The 13,989-nt window shown below is 41.7% G+C and overlaps 2 protein-coding genes across 2 annotated transcripts; one reads left to right on the top strand and one right to left on the bottom strand.

Annotated features, from left to right (window-relative positions):
• The first annotated feature begins 938 nt into the window (after nucleotides 1-938).
• On the top strand, nucleotides 939-4,146 carry LOC115750151 (endoglucanase 17). The gene is made up of 8 exons (XM_030687330.2): nucleotides 939-1,381; nucleotides 1,544-1,750; nucleotides 2,011-2,211; nucleotides 2,337-2,429; nucleotides 2,607-2,768; nucleotides 2,892-2,997; nucleotides 3,095-3,258; nucleotides 3,387-4,146. Exons 1-8 carry the CDS (start codon nucleotides 1,121-1,123, stop codon nucleotides 3,717-3,719), a joined length of 1,527 nt encoding a protein of 508 aa, XP_030543190.1. The 5' UTR covers nucleotides 939-1,120; the 3' UTR covers nucleotides 3,720-4,146.
• A 1,198-nt stretch (nucleotides 4,147-5,344) lies between these two features.
• Nucleotides 5,345-13,883, bottom strand: LOC115750150 (sucrose synthase 2). The gene is made up of 15 exons (XM_030687328.2): nucleotides 13,469-13,883; nucleotides 12,989-13,121; nucleotides 12,014-12,165; nucleotides 11,714-11,906; nucleotides 11,383-11,501; nucleotides 11,060-11,276; nucleotides 10,770-10,865; nucleotides 10,518-10,691; nucleotides 9,805-9,921; nucleotides 9,542-9,708; nucleotides 7,865-8,089; nucleotides 7,094-7,415; nucleotides 6,741-6,985; nucleotides 6,449-6,587; nucleotides 5,345-5,558 (listed from the first exon to the last, which is right to left on the bottom strand). The coding sequence occupies exons 1-15, from the start codon at nucleotides 13,564-13,566 to the stop codon at nucleotides 5,520-5,522; spliced, it is 2,436 nt and encodes an 811-aa protein (XP_030543188.1). The 5' UTR covers nucleotides 13,567-13,883; the 3' UTR covers nucleotides 5,345-5,519.
• Between the last annotated feature and the right edge of the window lie 106 nt (nucleotides 13,884-13,989).

The raw sequence follows: 13,989 nt of genomic DNA, 5'->3' as shown, positions 1-13,989 counted from the left end.
TTTTTATTTTCTTTTCCCGTCATTATTGAGCCGCTTTGCTTCTTTTCATTTTGAGTTCGGAGATAAAGTGGAGAGCAATTCTCTTCTTCTTTGCTGAAAAAGAGGATGGTCCTAGCATGTTTTAGGCGATAAATCAGGCTGGAATCATAAGAAGATCCTCTATTGCATTTCCTAATTGCAGAAGCGTTAAGATTGGCTTTCCCAATAGTATTGTGTGACTAACGTGACGAACATACTCTGTTAGTTGTACAAAACATTACTAGAGTTTCCCTATCCTTTACTTGCTTCGAGGAGAGAGCAAGTAAGGAAGGCACTAGAAAGGGAAACTCTAGTAAATGTTCATGCAAGTGATACATTCTATAGACGCCAGTCTTCCTCGGTGCCGTCAACAAGATTGAAGACCGTTGTGCAATTATCTTAAGCCTCTATTCCCTCCCGCTCCGTTCCACAAGTGCTTGCAATATTGCTTTAGCGAAATGAGGTGATAGATGGCCGAACGGTAATGAAAATAAATATTTTGACACAAGCGCATCCTATCAAAAAAAAATTATAAAAGAAGGTCTAAGGTGCCATTTGGTTTTGTTCAACTTACATTACTTTTCATTGAGGACTGTTCTTTAGACCTCTCACATTGTTCATTATTACATCGGCACGAATAAAACATGAATTCCCACGTGACAGCCGCTTAGCTCCTGCTCTGCAATTAATGTCCCTTGGAATGCCATTCTCTCTGGGGCAAAGGGCAAACCCTAGACACGCTTTTTTTCCGCACTATACAGACGGGCATTGGCCAAAAAGAAAAAAAATCATTTAAAAATGGCATCTTTCGCCTTCATCCGTGACAGATTCTGAACTTCCCCCCTATAATCTTTTTTAATAGGGTAATTTAAAAAAAAAGTTCCATTTAACTGAAGACCAAAGACCCTGTTGGAGAATGTGGCCTTAATTATTGTTTGCTCTGTAAACCAAGCAGGAAGTTATATTGAAGCAGCTTTTCTTCCTCACTTTATAAATATTGGAGGTGGTTGCTCTGTGCACTCTTGCAGGTTGTTCGTTGGTTGGTTGTTTTGGGGCTTCTCTGATTTTTGTTCCTTTCTTTTATGTTTTTTGTCCTCCTTCAATGGCTCTCTGCTTCCTTCACTCCTCTTTCACTCTGCTCCTGCTACTTTCTTGCTTCTCTGCTTCTCTGTTCCTCTGCAATGCCTATTTCCCCTTGAAGCACCGCCACCAACACCATCCTCGCTTCGCCAGCCACAACTACAGGGATGCTCTCACCAAGTCCATCCTCTTCTTTGAAGGCCAGAGATCTGGGAGGCTCCCTCGCAGCCAGAGGGTCACTTGGAGGAGAGACTCTGGCCTCTCAGATGGGGCTGCTGCCAATGTATGTCCTTTAAAGATCGCATCTTTTCTTCGGTGCTGTGTCGCTGCTGTGTTGGTTTCTCTTACTTTTTGCTCTTTCCCAGCTTGTTGTGTGAACAAGAAAGGAAATGTCAAGTTGGTTTTGCTCATTTTGGTGTATGTGTGGGTGGGGAAAAATATGCAGGTGGATTTGGTGGGAGGATACTATGATGCAGGGGACAATGTGAAATTTGGGTTCCCAATGGCGTTCACCACCACTATGCTCTCATGGAGTGTGATTGAGTTTGGTGGGTTGCTGAAGGGAGAGTTAGGGCATGCCAAGGACGCCATTCGCTGGGCCACTGACTATCTCCTCAAAGCCACTGCTCATCCGGACACCATCTACGTTCAGGTCTGTCCGGCATTCTCTTCTTTTCTTCTGCACTCAACATTTTTTGTTTTGGGGTGATACTCGAGTGAAAGAAGTTGAATGTGCTATAATGGAGGGATCGAGTGAAAAAAAAAGTGCATTTTGCTGCTATTACGCATCTGCATCATCTGCTTTCAACGGGTTTTGGTGGGTTTTTTCAGATGGAGAGGGCCCAAAAAAGAAACAGATAAGAGGGGCTGATGCATTTTGGGTTTTCTGACCTCGTTTTCGTGCTTGTTAAGGTGGGTGATGCTTATAAGGACCACTCATGTTGGGAGAGACCAGAGGACATGGACACTCCAAGGAGTGTGTACAAGATAGACAGGAGCAACCCTGGCTCTGATGTGGCCGGTGAAACAGCTGCTGCTCTTGCCGCTGCCTCCTTGGTCTTCAGGAGGAGTGACCCCTCTTACTCCAAGCTCTTGGTCATGAGGGCCATCAGGGTAAGTAATGAATCCATTAATCCCAATCTTAAAGTTGAAATGATGGGACAAGTTTAGGTTATAGCATGAAAATGTTGGATAGTTACATCTTTAATCATTCCGCTGGAAAATTTCAAATCCACCAGGTTTTCCAGTTTGCTGATAAGTACAGAGGATCGTACAGCAATGGGCTGAAAAATGTTGTGTGCCCCTTCTATTGCTCTTTCTCCGGCTACCAGGTGAATTTTTTCACATTCCTTTGCTCCATTTGGCACCACCAAGTAGAAAGATTACATTTTTTTCCTTTTGCAGTTCTACAAGCAATGCCAAATAACTGATCAGATGATTGACATGTTCAACCAACTATAACAAAGTTTTGGTGTTTTGCAAAAACGAAAAAAAAAAAAATGGGGCAGGATGAGTTGTTGTGGGGAGCTGCTTGGCTGCATAAGGCCACAAAGAACCCAACTTTTCTCTACTACATTGAAGTGAACGGACAGACCCTTGGAGCTGCTGAATATGACAACACCTTTGGTTGGGACAACAAGCATGCCGGTGCTAGAATCCTGCTGTCCAAGGTGAGTGTATCTCGGGACTATTTCCGCTTTGTGGGTTTATCGTCCCTCCACCGTCTTCGTGAGGTGATTTTACAGGTTTTCGGCTCCTCGACCGATTTCTTATTTTCGATGTGGCTTTTCCAGTCTTTCTTGGTGCAGAATGTGCAGTCCCTCCATGACTACAAGGGCCACGCAGATAACTTCATCTGCTCCGTCATACCGGGGGCTTCTTCCGCCCAATACACCCCAGGTGACACACACTCTGTCTCTCTTAAAATCATAATTTTGGCACTTATCCGTAACGGCTAAGTCATGAAGATTTTGGACACTTGTGAACACATGTACAGGCGGTCTTCTGTTCAAGATGAGCGATGCCAACATGCAGTATGTGACCTCCACCTCCTTCTTGCTCGTGACCTACGCCAAGTACTTAACCTCGGCCCGCAGGTTCGTCGATTGTGGAGGCACCCCCATCACTCCGAGCAGACTCCGCAGCATCGCCAAGAAACAGGTCAAAAAAGCAAAATGAGTAAACAAATGAATGGATGACTTCATATTTCTCTTGTAGTTTTCGATTTTATAGAACTTTTCCGTGAACCGGGTAATCAACATGCTCGAAATCATGTGTCATATTTATAGGTGGACTATCTACTTGGGGACAACCCTTTGAGAATGTCCTACATGGTGGGCTACGGCCCGCGGTATCCGCAGAGGGTCCACCACCGGGGATCGTCCCTCCCTTCCGTTGCTTCCCACCCGGCGAAGATCCAGTGCTCCTCGGGCTTCAGCTTCATGAACTCGCAGTCGCCCAATCCGAACATCCTTGTGGGGGCTATAGTGGGCGGCCCGGACCAGCACGACCGGTTCCCAGATCAACGGTCCGATTACGAGCAGTCCGAGCCATGTACCTACATGAACGCGCCCCTGGTCGGCACGCTGGCTTATCTAGCCCACTCGTTCGGGCAGCTCTGAAGCTCGAGGCGAGGCCCAAGACATTGCTTTTCGATTTCTCTTTTCTTTTCTTTTTCCCTTTCTGCTGTGTTCTAAGTTTGGAAGTCGAGATTAGAGTCCTAGAAAGGTGCGACGGGGTTGAAGAGACGGCGCCCGAAAAGAAATGGGTCGAGTCCGAGCCTCCTAGCATGTGAAAGACACCAGTCGTGAAGGTGTAGATAGGTGGTTTTTAGATCTATCACATGAGGAAAATGATGCTGTGTCGTGTCGCTTGTCGTTACGCAGTGTCCTATGAGTCCAAGTTTCGTGCCAGGAACGCGACTCTGTCTCGTTTAATGAGGGATGACTTGGTTCTTGAATGGATGGAACTGCTCTGTTTTTTGTCCAGAGGGTTTGTTACTCTTGGAGTTTTTTGGAACTCGCAATCATGTCCTCTAGTGCCTCAACACATGGCCATACCCTAGGCCAAAATTATACTTCCTGACATAACTAACGTAACTGAATTTCTGTCGTCATAAGATTAGAGCGAGGAGGAAGAAACTCTGTATTTGATTCATGCGCTGATGGCCTTGTCAAAACACGGCGGGAAAGTTTGTTTACTTTCTTGTAATTTATGAGTGCAAGTCTCGTTGGGAGCACTTGGAAAGCAAAATACCGATACTGAACAGCACAGCATACGACGTTTAAATTGTTTTGGGGGAGATAGACTGGTTAAGGCGTCGAACTTGCAAAATGGAGACGCCTTCGCTCCCTCGCCCGCTCAAGACATTTGAACAGGGGAGGGAAATTCCAAGAAGGCAAAATTTTTCCAATGTGACATAGGAACTGGCAAAACGGATGGGAGAAGAGGAGAAACTCAAGCTCGGAGCATCCAAGGCAAGGTAGCTGATAAATTTTAAGGAGACAGGGTAGTATGGTAATTTTCCTCGGGAAAAACAAATATTATATCTACATATATATGTATGTATATGTGTAATGTTTTCGAGAATAACGAGTAATTGACCGATGAAAAGTGAAAGGGACGGAGGGAGTCGAGCACGTGACCAGTCTTATGCCATTCTCATTTCGAGTTGGTCAAAAAAGCTGCTGCTTTTTACAGGTGCAACAGTAAAGCGTCAGGGCTAATTAATTAACAGTCGATCATGCACATGGTCCAGCAGACCAATCCAGTGCCCCACAGACATTCCCCACTCTCTCGGACCAAGAATTCTCCTGACACGTGTCAACCGAACCTCACCACATTTCACAAATTTATGTAAATTCCATCTTAAACCTTTTAATCGATTTTAATGGATAATTTTAAAATTTGATTATATCTTTAAACCTTAATTGAACCTTTTTAAAAAGACGTAGGAGTCGATTACATTCCGTACACAAAGTTTGACGAATTTCGGTACGATGTTCCCGAATTAAGCATAAGCATAAGATAAGAGCACAGCATGCAAACTCAAGTGACACGGGAGACCCATTTTGGGGTGATTGAGAATTTTATTAGAGGTTACTTAGTCCCAAGATCATTTTACATTTCACCTCATTACAGATAAGGCAATTCAGCATCTTAGGATCGCAACTCCGTGATCCCTACACATTAATGTCACAAGGTCGAGGAACCGCTCTTCACTCACGACCATAATGACAAACCTCGCTGCAGAAACTATTTTATTGACATAGTCGTGTGAAAAGCGAGAAACCTGGCCCTCGATTATTTCAACACAGCATATGCTCATGCTCCCCCATCAGAGCGAAAGACAGCAATATTTACATCTCGGAGAGTGACAACCAACCCTCTCGAGCTTTTTGTACTTTGACGATGCCACCAGATTAATGTGGTTCGTCGGTTGCCAAGGGAACAGTTTTCACCTGAAACAATAGCACGTAAAGCATTACGGCATGGCGGGAACTTATCCATTCTTCTCAGTCTTTCTTCCCAGAGCAAGATTTAACCTCATACTCATCATTCTAATACTAAGGAACTGATAGGCACAGCAACTGAGACACAGATTCCTTAGTTTTCCTGAAAATTTGAATTATGTTCAACCTACAGCAAGAGGGAATGACAATTTGCCTATTGAAAAACAAAACCTTCAATCATTAGTGGGGTTTCCATTTTCCACCTTAGCATAACTAATGCAAGATATTGTCGCTAAGCTATATTGAGACTAATTCTATCGAATCTTCACATTGACAACAAAAATGGTAGTCGGAGGGAATTAGTGATACCTCATTTAGAAATTTTATCTAATCAAAGCCTGGCATCAGAACAAAATTATCCAGCAAAACTGGCAAATTATGCAAAGAGAAAAGCTAGATGGCAAAAGGGTGGAGCACAAAATACTCAGACAGGACAGGACCATTTCTGAATGTGATGTTAAACTAATAGAGATAAAAGCAATCTGTTGTTGGATTGTTAATGGAAGTAACGCTTAGATGTTCCTAGATCAGTTTTGACAAAGCGAGGTGGGATGAGACCGAGAGTTTCAGTATGTGATAGATATAATATCTCAGTTTTCAGAACCTACAGCCAGGTGCCAACTATAATTTTTACAGTTTTGTTCGCCAAAAATTATATCATCTATCTGCCTCATTGCATTTCAGCGTTAAATTACCTGTATATACCGTTGTTATTCGAGATACATGCAAATCAGCTCAGGACCCTCATTTACACCAAAAGATTTAACTATGAGAATGATACTAAATTAAAATGGTGGCAAAATTTCATGTATGACGAGCATTGTCTCCCGGCAACTTACCAATTTCCGGAATTTAAGAATGTAGAACATCTCAAGATATCGCCGGGTCTCGCGCCTCTCGAGCTTTGAAACATACTTCCAGAAGCCATAAACCCCCGCCAGTGTCATCAGCCTCTCTGAATAAATCTTCCAGGTGTACCTATAGTGTAAAGTCATGTAATTAAGCATCAGAGAATGCATGTCCGAAACAGTTACTTCAGAAAGTATGTGTCTACTAAAATTTGACACATCCCAGAATGATTCGTGATTCAGATAAACACACACTTATATCAGCAGCTACTAGTCTCCTAACCTTTCATAGATCCTCTGAAGCCCAGCATCAGAGATTTTATTCCAGTGACTTGGGTCGTCTTTACATCGCCCAAAGAAATCTGCCAGTACTGTGGCAGCCTGGTCAGGATGATACGGATCAATATGAAACCCCGATACACCGTGTTCAATTATCTCTGCTGGACCACCATGACACGTGGCAAATGTTGGAAGGCCACACGTCATAGCCTCAACAACCGTAAGTCCAAAAGCTTCGTAGAAAGCCGGCTACAAACAGGAAGAAGAGTTAGAAGCGAAAGGGTTGGTCTAAATGAAGCATCGGTATAATACATGAGATTAAATGTTTGTCGCACATTGTGCAAGTTCAGAATCCACCTGAACAAAAACACCTTTTGTGTCTGCTATATAGCGATAAAGCTCTCCGTTACGTGCCCGATTTGTTTGGGCCGCTATCCAACGAAATTGACCATCCAAATTGTATTTCTTCATCAGTTCATGCATCTTTTCGATTTCTCCTATCTCTTCTCTGTCCTTGGACTTCTTCACATTAATGTAACCAGCCACCACTACAAGATTGGCTAGTTCCCTCAATCTTGAATTCTTAGCATAGCATTCAACCAACCCTGACATATTCTTCACTTTGTCCAGCCTTGCCATGGAAAAGATCATGGGCTTGGACCGATCAGACAATGATCCTCTGCAGCAATTCAATCAAGTAATGTAATTAGCGACCCATTATATTTCTTTTGTCAATAAAGGCGATAGAAAAAAAACTTCTGGCTACCATTTTTCTATTACCATAAAAAGTGAGGTCGCATTTATCTAGCAATTCAACCACGGTGAAGATATTCAAAAATGAAAGTGCAGAACCTAACGTCGAGATTGCAAATGATTTATCGACTCCTGACATCGAGGCATGGAACTGGGCTTTTATACTCTGATTACTCAAATTTATTTTGAGAAAATAGATATTTTCTTAGAATAACATAGCTCGCTATGACCAAAATGTATATATTTTCTCAAATTAACAATCACACATGTCGTTGAGTTATAGGATTTCTAATGCGACTGCAATTATCTTGATTTAATAAAGAGGGCAAAAGGCTTCAGGTTAAAAGATAAATTAAGAACATAAATAACACTCACACGTGCTCATCATTTTGTTCAGGATCAAATAACAGTTTTTCTATTGATCCATGCAAAGCTGTGAGCCTCTTTTTCTTTTCAGAGTAAGGGAAATAGATGCACATATCTGCCCCAGGAGAGACAATGTTGAACTTCGGATCAAAAACGTCAATTCCATGAACAACTCTGTACTGCCCTGGAAGAGTGAAAGCAGTGTGGCTCTCATACTGCCCAACAGTATTCTTCCTGAGGGAGGAGCAAAGTTATTAGAAATAATGCAGAAAGCAAGACAGCAAAAAATCTAGGAAATCCAAGTGTCCAAACGTAATTTAACAATTCCAATTCGCAAATGCACAATCACTATAACCACCTAACTTAGAAAAATATAGTCCAACATGTAACTGAGAATGAAAACCACTGCAGATTCTTTAAGTCAAAACCACCTTTACGTGGAATTCTGCTAATACTTCCCAATAAAAGTTACAGATTTCTCTGTTGTATGCTGGTATCAGTTCACCACCAAAGACATTTCCATGCAGCCTGACCCATGACACTATTGTCAACTGCTTAAATCATACATTTATTGTAACAATAGTTCAAAGCTGACAAAATTTTTGCAAACACTCGATGTCCACATATTGAAAGACTTATGAACCATATAAAATATTATTGTGGAGATCTCATTCTTTCACTACCATAGAATGAGAGCCTTCTTACAAATCCGGGGATACCTTAAGGAATTACAATATTCTCGCGAGTTACGACTTGGGAAATATGTTTATGGGGTTCCATTTCTCCCAGAAAGAATAGAACGCTTTACATGCTCAGCTAAATTTGGATGCAAACTGCAACTGAATATGTTCAATCTCCAATTAAAATAGACGTTTCTAACAGGATTCGTCCTGTTGCCTAAAATATATATGAAACTAAGGTGCCTCAATCTGGAATTTGCATGTCCAACATTAATAATCTCGATAGTCCTATTCCTGTTGCTCAGGAAAATTTTCCATTTAAAAACCAAAGGCATGGAGATTAGACAATGAAAGGAGATGATGAACGAGGGCTTAGGACAGATCTACCTAGACCATCCATTAAGATAAGGAACTGGCTTAACCCAGACATTTTCGGGATGCTCCTAATAACCAACGAATGGCAAGTGTTTGTCCTTGTGTCGATCCTATCTCTCCTTATCTAATTCTTGCACCTTTTTTCCTTGATTGGATAATTTAATATAATTTGATTAATAATTATTCTTCCTCTTAAGAAGATCAACTTATGAAGCACTTTCAGTTGATAATGAATTGGATTTTCAGAGTTTTAGGTTGCTTAATCTTAAGATCACAAGTATCTGTAGGGATTAACATTTTAAAACTTCAATCATATCAATTTTCTGAAACTTCTATGTTATAGGTGTTTTTCAGCCTTAATCAGCATGCACATAGCTATGCAAATTGATCACATTCAGAAGCAACGTATTCGTATTTATCAAATATCTGATAACAATGTGGTAAGCATACAACATGCATGATCACATTCAGCCTTTCCAATTTTTTTTCTTTTTTTGCCATTATAGTGATATCCAGACCAACTTTTGCGCACCTCGACTAGCCTACCAACCCGGGCAATCTTAAGAGATATGTAAGTAATGTAACCAATCTACAATGAACAATTCTCGTATTTGGGAAAAGGAGAACTTACGTTCCTGCAATCTCTTGGTATGTGCTGGTGATGATAAAGTCCGCATTATTCATGGCTAGTAAATCAGCAGTAAATTGACATGAAAAGTGGTACTTCTCATCGAACTTTTTCCAGTATATGTCAGAGTCCGGATATTTTGTCTTCTCCAAAGCATGTGCTATGGTGCACTGCAAACATAAAATGCGTTAACAATTAAAGTTCGAAGAGACTAGTATGACGGCAGAAGTAGCTAAAATAAAGAAGGAATTGGGAAAACTGCTAACCTGCGTGACCCCCATTTTATAAGCCAATAATGAAGCAACAAGATTACCATCACTATAGTTCCCAATTATAAAATCAGGAAAGCCTTGTAATTCAGCTGTAATTTCATTTGCTGCATCCTGTTCAAAATCAAACAACCATTAACAGGGGCCGTTGAAAAACCTTCCATTTCTAATCAAACCAATTCATTATCTCGGATTCAGATAATCATAAATGGTGCCACCCAGGCACACCCAATTGCTGAAAGAATAGCATTTTGTTCTATCACATGATTTACTAAGAGTATGACCGTCTAAATAATAGTCAAGGGTTTTTTTTTTTTTTTTAAATTATGGAAGGATGAGAAACAGCACCAGTGACGACCATAGCAGGGAGTCAGTGACTAAATATTCAAATGGTCAATCAAATAAGCATGGAATACAATCGGGGGTATAATATACATGTAGTACACAGTTCTGCAATAATTAAAGAGATACATTAATGCAGGACTTAGTTGGCAGCTCTGCAATGGAAATTGTACTTTAATAAAGTCCATGTTATCTGAATGAACTACCAGTTAGCCAACAATCAGCTGAACATATAGAGATGCCAAATCTTGCCATGGAAAGATCGTCGAAATGTACAGTCAGGTAATTGGAAGGGAGAAACTGAGAGAAAGCAGATTGCTATTGGTTGCGAACATGGAGAAGTATCCAAGTAATCCTGCAAAATTTACCATGGCAAACATCTCCAGATAAGGCCACACATCAAACCGAGAGATCCATTTACGCAGAATTCCTTGATCAGATCTGAAAGGAACTCGCAAGATATAGCTATGTTCTGTTCCACTAACTCTTTCAAGCCGCTGATTACATGTTGTTCCCTTTGAATCAGGTATTAGCCTAGTAACCTGGTAAACACAGAAAAACATCCGTAAAGAGCAAAGGATGAACCACTCAATTTATAATATTCATCTAAACAAACTTACAATAAGGATTTTGGGAGCTATATCCAGCCCCTGCTTCTGTATCCTCAGTATCATTTCATTCTCCAAGGCACGAACTTGATCCAGTATGTAAACAACCTACAAATTCAAGACGACCAACTGGATAACTTTAAAGAAAGATGCTCCTTATAACAATTAAAGAAAATACTGATTTGTCTTTATTCATACATACATGAGCAAATGCAGAGTAACTTACAAGATCGCTAAGCACTCTTGCACTCGCGACTGAAATAAACTACAAGCTCTATTTACCAAGATGAACAAACAATCACCTGGCCACCAGTGTCAGGTAAACCCAACACATTTGCTTGCCCAAAGTATCCATGCGGAGACAAAATGACAACGTTAAACACCATAGGTACCCTCCCAAGAAATGTTTCTAGAGTAGAGGGATCAGGAGCCTGAAGTATATCCAACAGCAGATGCATCATTTCCAGTACCCTCGCTGCATTATCACCCCACCCTCTCTCAAATCCCATACCTTGTAACCTGCATAAATTTAGAGTGGAGAAGGCAAGATCCGTAGCATTAGAATTTAAAGGTATTTCTGCCAACTTTATTTATATCAACAAGAGAATCATGTCAAGGAGTGTACACATATTCAAATTCAGAGTATGGTGCGTCAGGTGACAGCTTGGAAAGACAATCTTCTGCTTTAGCCAAAGAAGACTGAAGCCTCGAGATACTCTCTACTCTATCATTCAGCATCAGTGTCTGCACAGCAAGCATAATCAAAGGGGATCATTGAACATATAGCAAGACAAAGTATTGAGACTCCAATTGGGAGAAGAAAAGGAATGGGCGATGACTGTGATTGTACATCTGCAACCTGTCTCAATCGCCGTAATAGGGCTAAATACTGATTAGTACTATTATCACCACAGCAGATAATTACATTTCAACAAAGTTATCTCTTTTGGACTTACGTGTCCTTTATACTTGTGTGCCCGAAGAAAATCAAGTAATGGCTCCAAACAGTCTTTGTTGCGGAACATAATCGATGAGAGATGACGATTGAGAAATTGAACACCATTTCCAATGGATGAAGACCGATTTGGACGGGGAAAACTTGCATTGAATGGCTCAAAATCAAGCTCAAGAACAAAACTGTCTTCAGGCCTATTAAATATGAGGAAGAAATAAGTTAAAAAAATCAGATTCACCATTCAATCCCAAGAGCTCAGTTGTATGCGTTTATGTTTATAAGGAAAATACGAGATGCTTACTTGCCATCCACAAGTTCTTCCTTGAACCCGAGATACTCTGAAACAGTCAGTTGCTCTACACTCAGTTCGTAGACATTAACGCGGATATATTCCCAGACACCAGGCCTTGGACGAACTGCTATAGCCACGAAAGGAGGCAAGACTATGGCTTCCTACCATCAGCATCACGTATGTTATCCATTAAGAATGCAATGGAGAAAACAAAAGCAAAAGTAATCATCGATCGAAAAAAAAAAAAAAAAAAGAGTCCCAAAGGGCAAAACAATAAAGATTTCAGATCTCAAGAGGTCTGAAAACAACCGATTTCCAGGTATGGTCTTCGGTTGGTTCATCCACTACTAACCAGAAGGAAGTGTTCCAGTACTCAGTGTTGACATGTTCATTAGAAATGAGCTCTCATAGCAAAAAGAATTAATGTGAAATAAGCAAAACACACTTGAAAAGGTTTTGGCATAATCCTAACACCGCCTAAAAGGAGAGAAGCAGGCACCAGGGACATGCAAAAGATGAAAGTTCAAAAGGCTTTGGTGTTTGGAGTCGTCATGAAAGTTCTAAACCATCTTCTGTAATGAGAACCACATAAGAAAGAAATTCAATGTCTTCTGTGTAAAGATCATTTTTTTAGTTGCCACTGAGAAAAGGTTCTACGAGAATGCTGTTTTCCATTTCTCATGTTTCACATTTAGATCGACTCTGCAGTCACAATACTCAACGTGGTTTCCAAATCATACACGAACATTGATGGCTAGTTACAAGGCACTCGTTATATAGCCTCTCAAGACTTATCAAATGACCGCAGTGAAGAACAATGCCTCATTCCACAATCAGACAAGATCTCTTAGAAAGCCAACAATCAGCTTTTGATTATTCTTTCTCAAGAATCGGAAAAAATCAAATCTTGGAAACAGAAATACACCAAAATTAGTAAGTTCAATTACAATCTTCACCGGAATAAACAGGAGAGAATAGACTTACCTGTGCGGATTTCAAGACCTCGCTGAAGGGGCCATCGATAAGAGAGTTTTTCCCTTCGTCCTCGGAGATGATGTTCTCGAGCTCGTCCAGCAAATGATGCGGCTGCAAAATCCCCTTCCCCTGAGCCACATACCTTCACGAACAAAATACGTTACAAACTCTTATCGATCCTCGGAAATTCCACCATCGTTCTTAAAATAAGCGGAAAAGGTCTATCTCTGAGCCAATGAAGATCTGATTTTCCGACAAGAAAGCAGCGTCGCTCTCGCTGTTTCTTGGTCCCAAGGAAACAGAGGAGCAGAAGAACCAAAACCTCGAATCAACCTCAAAAGTTGAAAAGGTTTCCCCTTTACCGAGTTTAATCTCCTCTCGTGTCGTGATGTCACCGTAACCAAACACAACCGAGTTCAAGGCGAAACAAGCTCCGAGCGAGAGGAAACCAACAAAACTAAATTGTACAAAAGAGAGGAAGGGGAAAACCTGGAGAGAAGCGAGACGAGCTCGTTTCTGTGGCCGGAGAGAGTGTCCTCGACCCGCTCTCTGATGCTCGGAATTCGACCCAGTTTCGGAGCCGCCATGAGAGAACCAACCCGCGTTCCCGAAGACAGCCAGCCGCCCTCGAACCTTCCTAAAACTGATACAACGAACGGAGCAGAGACACAAGAACTCTCCAAGTGAAGCGCGGCGATGGATCGAGCTTTGCTAACGACGGGAGAGAGGTATATGCACGTGCGTATCTGGGTTTCGAAGGAAGTGCGTGGGAGTGTGTGAATTGGGAAGCGTCGGGCGACGAGAGAGGAGGAGGGAATAAGTAGTGGCGGGCTTGGACTCGTGGCGGAACTCTGCTAATGGCGACGTCTGCTTCGGAGGACGGAGCTAGTAGACAAAAGATGGGGGGCACCGTCTTGGTGCAATGGACTCCCTGTGAGTGGGGTAGAGAGAGAGATGGGCGTGATTGATTGGGAAAAGGAGAAACCAGGCAAGAGGAAAGAGACAGAGAT

This window comes from Rhodamnia argentea, chromosome 1 (assembly GCF_020921035.1).
Source record: "Rhodamnia argentea isolate NSW1041297 chromosome 1, ASM2092103v1, whole genome shotgun sequence".
Lineage (NCBI taxonomy): Eukaryota > Viridiplantae > Streptophyta > Magnoliopsida > Myrtales > Myrtaceae > Rhodamnia > Rhodamnia argentea.
Note: the sequence above shows the minus strand (reverse complement) of the source record. Positions and strands in the feature narration are given on the sequence as shown.